General features: G+C 39.6%; 1 protein-coding gene across 1 annotated transcript; it reads right to left on the bottom strand.

Moving 5' to 3' along the window:
• Nucleotides 1-384: 384 nt before the first annotated feature.
• Nucleotides 385-2,984, bottom strand: LOC107910688 (probable acyl-activating enzyme 1, peroxisomal). Its single transcript, XM_016838648.2, has 2 exons — nucleotides 2,641-2,984; nucleotides 385-2,182 (listed from the first exon to the last, which is right to left on the bottom strand). The coding sequence occupies exons 1-2, from the start codon at nucleotides 2,836-2,838 to the stop codon at nucleotides 713-715; spliced, it is 1,668 nt and encodes a 555-aa protein (XP_016694137.2). The 5' UTR covers nucleotides 2,839-2,984; the 3' UTR covers nucleotides 385-712.
• Between the last annotated feature and the right edge of the window lie 3,152 nt (nucleotides 2,985-6,136).

A 6,136-nucleotide genomic window follows, 5' to 3' on the forward strand; every position in this document is an offset into this window, starting at 1 on the left:
TTGAAAAGGGCTAAAAATGACCAACTTAAAGTATAAGGCCTAAATCCACAACTTTTGCAAAGTAGAGGAACTAATAGCAGCATTTGCACAAATTGTGGATTTAGGCCTTATACTTTAATTTAGTCAATTATAATCCAAATTTCAAATTTTCAATCCTCACCAAACGATTAAGTTAAGTTTTGTTATCTCCAAAATTTGATGTGCCAAACATATTACTATATGTGTTTTTTATATATTACTTAATAAAAATCGAGTTAATGGTTTAACGACTGTCATTTGCATCAAGACTAAAATTTCAAATTTGAAAAGTATAGAAACTTAGAATGATCCAATTGGAGAATATGTACCAAAACTACAATGGTATGTATAGTATAAGACTAGTAATTAAATTTAACCAAACAGATTTAATTGCTATTGTTTAGATTAAGTCTAAAATTTCTAAATTCGAAAACTACATGAGCTAAATTGGTCAACTAAAATTGACCAATTCGAAAAATATAAGACTAAATTCATAACTTACACAAATTACAGGGACTAATAAAAGAATTTAAAATAAAATTTATGGTTGGCTGCTCTCTAATTCAAAGCAGATAAAATTCGTGTAAATTCCATCCTGTTAAAATAAAAGCGTGAACAATTGATGCCTCCACCTTTGGATTTATAATACCAACCTCAACCTGCCACAAAGACCTCACCTTCCATTAAAGGTGATCTACAATTTGCTCTTACTCTTTGACATGCTTCCTAATGCCTTGGCCTTCTCTCGTAGAACATATTTCTGCGTCTTTCCAGTCGAAGTCTTAGGCAAATCCTGGAAAACCACTGTTCGAGGAGTCATGTAGTGGGGCAAGTTATCTCGACAATATTTGATAATTTCATCAACACTGGCTTCGTGACCGTCCTTCAACTTTACAAATGCACAAGGTGTCTCCCCCCAGTAATCATCTGGTCTTGCCACCACAGCTGCCTCTAGCACAGCTGGATGGCTGAACAGCACTGATTCCACTTCAATGGAGCTTATATTTTCCCCCCCAGAGATGATTATGTCCTTGGACCGGTCCTTGAGTTCAATGTAACCATCAGGGTGTCTCACTCCCAAGTCCCCACTTCGGAACCATCCACCATTAAAAGCATCCTTCGTTGCTTTTATGTTTTTAAGGTATCCATTCATGACAGTGTTGCCTCTAAACATAACCTCACCTATACTCCTTGCATCAGGTGGCATACTCTTCATAGTTACAGGATCTTTAACATCGATTTCCTCTATACCAAGATGATTCAACCCCTGCCTAGCCTTGATCTTAGCCTGTACTTCTTGAGGCAGAGAATCCCATTCTGGTTTCCAAGTGCATACTATTCCTGGACCATAGGTTTCAGTAAGGCCATATGAATGAACCACTCTAAATCCCAGTTCATCCATTTTGAAAAGTACATGAGGTGGTGGTGGTGCGGCTCCCGTCATGATCACAACCTTCCCTGGAAGACGTCTTTGGTTGCCAGCTGGTGCATTTATTATCATGTTCAAAACCGTAGGTGCACCACCCATGTGAGTCACCTTGTACTTAGCAATATTAGAAAATATTCCTCCCGCAGAGACATTTCTTAAACATACATTTGTACCACCTTGAGCAGCAACTCCCCATGTAAGACACCATCCATTGCAATGAAACATAGGAACAGTCCATAAATATACAGGCATTGAGGGCATCTCATTGAGAAGAATTGTGGCTAGAGAATTGAGATAGGCACCTCGGTGGCTATAAATAACACCTTTTGGGCTTGATGTCGTACCAGAAGTATAATTAAGCGAGATGGGTTCCCACTCATCTTCTGGTCTTCTAATATCAAAATCTAGTTTCCCCATTGCTAATAGACTGTCATAGTCCAAGTTTGCAGATGTGGAGTTGGTGTTGCTCCTGGAAGGAACTTGCCGATCATGATCCGGGATCAAGACTAGTTGGGGCAGCTTAGCACTCGTGTTGGATAGTATTTTCAATGCTCCCTCTGCAATATGGAGGAATTCGTAATCTACAAAAAGGAATTTGGCTTCAGAATGCTTCAATAACACTGCCACCGTTGAGGAATCATGACGTATATTGAGTGTACATAGAACAGCCCCAGCCATCGGAACACCAAAATGAAGTTCATACATCGCTGGAACATTTGGGGCTAATACAGCAACCTGCTCTCAAACAAGCAAAGATCACCTTGGCATGCAGTAACAAGGAAAACACTATAGAGGTGAAAAGAAGATAAAATCAAGTTCGATAATTGAAGTATGGCCTATAGAAGCAAATCCGTTTAATCCAAGCTTAGAAAGGACAATAAATAGCATTTTTGAACGAATATCACACATCCAATGCAGAGGAAGAGGGAGAAAACACCAGTAAACAACCTCCAAAACCAACTCAATTGGAATATAATTCAACCAGTAACACAAAACTGGGAATGCAAGTTTCCCGGATTTGAATCCGAAAATTTAACAGCCAAATAACTAGATTTAAAATTTAAAGTCTTGGGCTTTGACAAACTAGTCTAAAAAAAGCAGAAAATCACTGGATTGAAGAAAGCTAAAGCTCATAAATGGCAAGAAAAAAAACTAGGGATAGAGTAGAGAAAGGAGGCAAAAGAGAGAATTACCACATGACGAGGGGCAATTCCCAGCTGGGCAAGCGCAGAAGCGAGACGAACGCACCTCTGACGAGTCTGTTTCCAGGTATACTTGACATCACCGTGGACAAGGGAGACAGAGTCTGGGTAGATAACCGCGGCGCGGTCCAAGAAGGTGATTGGAGTCAAAGGAACGTAGTTTGCAGAGCACTTGATTGAACCTTCCATATCTCCTTCAACGCTTCCGTGGGAGATTTGGCAATGTAAAAGATTAATTAGTGTGTGAAGATAGGATTATCGGATTGATTCTGGACTGTGTACTCCTTGCTTTATGGTAATAAAAGGTTTTTTTTTATATTTATGTTTGTCTTACCTCATCACATCATATAAACTAATGACATAATAAAAGAGAAACGTCAATGTCAAAGTTGGGGCAAAACACCGTTAAAAGATTTTTTTTTTTTGAAATAGGTCCGGTATTTTATTATTTACCGGAATAATTCTTTTCCCCGAAAGCGCGTCCACGTCAGCGCGATGTCAGGGGACGTGGCAGAAAATTGCGTCCCTGAGGGCGTGTTTTACTTACGTGGATAGAAATCGCTCCCTCAAAGGCGCGTTTTGTTGCTACGTAAGCGCTCCCTTGGGGACGCGTTTTGCCCGCTTCTACTCACGTTAGGTTTTGGGTTTTTAGGGTTAGGTTTAGGATTAGGGTTTAGAGTTTTTAAGATTTTTAGCATTTTGGAGAAAAAATTAAACAATTAAAGGATTAGGGTTTAGGGTTTAAGATTTCTTAATTAAATTAATTATAATTTTTTCAAAATTGGATTAAGTTTCGTGTTTATGGTTTTTTAAGAAAAAATTAATTAAAGGATTAGGGTTTAGGGTTTAAGATTTCTTAATTAAATTAGGGTATAGGGTTACGTGAGTAATTTAATTAAAAATTTATTAAGGAAATCGCTCCTACGTGGACGCGCTTTTGGTACAGTAGGTCCTGAAAAAATAATTTCGAGTTGACGTTTCTAAGCAAATAGTATAAAAACGCTTCAAGCATGATGCTTTATTAGAAGAATTTCTGAAATCGCTCCCACGTGGACGCGCTTTTGCTACAGTAGGTCTTGAAAAAATAATTTCGAGTTGACGTTTCTGAGCAAATAGTATAAAAAACGCTTCAAGCAGGATGCTTTATCAGAAGAATTTCTGAAATCGCTCTCATCTAGACGCGCTTTTGCTACAGTAGGTCCTGAAAAAATAATTTCGAGTTGACGTTTCTAAGCAAATAGTGTGTAAAATGCTTTAAGCAGGATGCTTTATGAGAAGAAATATTAAATCGCTCCCACGTGGACGTGTTTTTGCTACAGTAGCATGTTTGGGCTGAAGCTATAAATGAGGCAAAAAATGTTCTTAGATTGCATAAGTTACAGCAAAAACAATTTAGAGAGGCTAAGAAGGTTAGAAATTAAAGATGAGTGAACGTATTAGTGTTGTTATTTACTATGATGGTGAGGTTTGCCACACCGAGAACGGTGTTGTTTTTTTATCGGAGAATACAGTGCGACTGGTTTTTAACCAGAACATAGATTTAACAGAACTTCGTAAAAGAATTAGGGGAAAATTTTTTGGAACGACGCCAATGAAAGTTCTGTCTATTGCGTATTGATTTTTGTTCTTCTGTTGATCTAGTGACATATGACTCGTTCGACATAACAGGTGCTCGTAGCTTGGAGGCAATAGTGCAGACTCATCTTGCTAGTGAAGCACCTTATATTGAGTTATATGTACAATTTACATCGCCAAATGATGTACTTGCGACTGGTGTTCAAGAGGTATACACAACCCCTGGCCGACACTCGGTTAGTGAGTTACAAAACACGGAACAGCCCATGTTTGGTAGTGGTGTAGAATGTACATCCCCTGCAAGACACTCTGTCGGTGGATGGGACATGTACGTCGGTGGCTCGATGTTTAATGTTGGAAATACGTACTGAGGAATGGCATCAAGTTCTAGTGGTTGGCAATTTACATCAAATTGGGACGTTATGAAATACCCAGAAGAAGGGATGATGTACTCCCTACGACGTCCACCGGTGAGGGGACCTTGTACGTTGTAGATGATGGTGGGTTAGAAGATGACTCCGATCTGGATCCACCTCGAGAGCCCAGGCCCGATGGTGCAGAAGTTGGCTTATTTTCTGAACCTGAAGATGCTAAAGGGAGTTCAGATGAAGAAGAAAATCCACGATTCAGAGTATACTCACCTCCAGCCCACATGCTCCAGCCCACATGCATAATGTTGATCTGTCTGTAGATGATGCGTTGGAGTTTCCAGACCTACCACACCGGTTGCGTGATCGTACAAGTTCGGGGCTGGATTCGGGTGAATTTGAATCTGGTAATCAGTTTTCTAACAAGGATAGTTTTATTAGTGCTTTGAAACAACATAGCATCAATAACGACGTTAACTACCACGTGGTTAAATCCAAATCTGATAAGTTTGAGGAGAAGTGTGCCGTGCAAGACAGCACATGTTCATGGAAAATCTACGCCTCGTTGAGGAAAAAAACAGGGTTGTGAGAGATAAAAAAGTATAAAGGTCCACATACATGTGCTACAGGTACAATATTGACGATTTCTAAATAATACTGTTATTATGTAATGTTGCATTATTTAATATACTCCGTTTATAGGTGTTTCACAAGATCATCCCAAGATGGATTCAGCTATGTTAGCTAGCTTGATACTACCCACGGTGAAGGCAGATCCCAGGACTTCAGTGCCGGTCTTAATTACCAATATTCGTAGCCAAATAGGGTACACGCCCTCTTACCGCAAGGCTTGGATAACTAAGCAGAAGGCGGTGGAGAAGATGCATAGTGGGTGGGACGCTTCATATAATGAAATATGGCAGTGGTGTCAAGTGTTAGAGAGATACGTCTCAGGTTGCATCACAAACCTTGAAACAGAACATGCGTACTACAACTGCCGATTGCTATGTGGATGCCAAGTGTTCAAACGCCTGTTTTGGACCTTTAAGCAATGTCGAGACGCATTTCCATACTGCAAGCCATTGGTACAAATTGACGGTACCTTTATGTTTGGTAGGTATACTCAGCGGCTATTGCTTGCAGTGGCACAGGATGGCGGTGGAAGAATTCTTCCAATTGCGTTTGCAATAACACCGGGGGAGTCATCTAATGACAGAGATTTCTTTCTATCTAGGTTAAAGAGGCATGTGTGCCCCAAACCTGATATCTGTGTTATTTCAGATCGGGGCATCGGTATACTAGTTGCATTTGATCGACAGGGAAGCTTATGGCAGCGCACACACCATCGATATTGCCTAAGGCACATTGCTTCCAACTACTATAGGCAATATCCATCTAAGAGCAACGACGACAAGTGACTAACATGGGTATTTAGTCTCTATTAATATAATTTCGTTTGTCATTTTGAATTTATTGTAAATGAAAAAGTGGTATGTAATATTCGCTATGAACTTATATTGGCAGGATATGAAATAAATAAAGAT

Source organism: Gossypium hirsutum, chromosome D02, assembly GCF_007990345.1.
Source record: "Gossypium hirsutum isolate 1008001.06 chromosome D02, Gossypium_hirsutum_v2.1, whole genome shotgun sequence".
In the NCBI taxonomy this organism is placed as follows: Eukaryota; Viridiplantae; Streptophyta; class Magnoliopsida; order Malvales; family Malvaceae; genus Gossypium; species Gossypium hirsutum.

Coding starts and splice junctions, on each gene's coding strand:
- LOC107910688 (XM_016838648.2), bottom strand. CDS start 2,838: ATGGAAGGTTCAATCAAGTGCTCTGCAAACTACGTTCCTTTGACTCCA. Junction 2,183..2,640: donor GAATTGCCCCTCGTCATGTG/GTAATTCTCTCT, acceptor GTTTGAGAGCAG/GTTGCTGTATTAGCCCCAAA.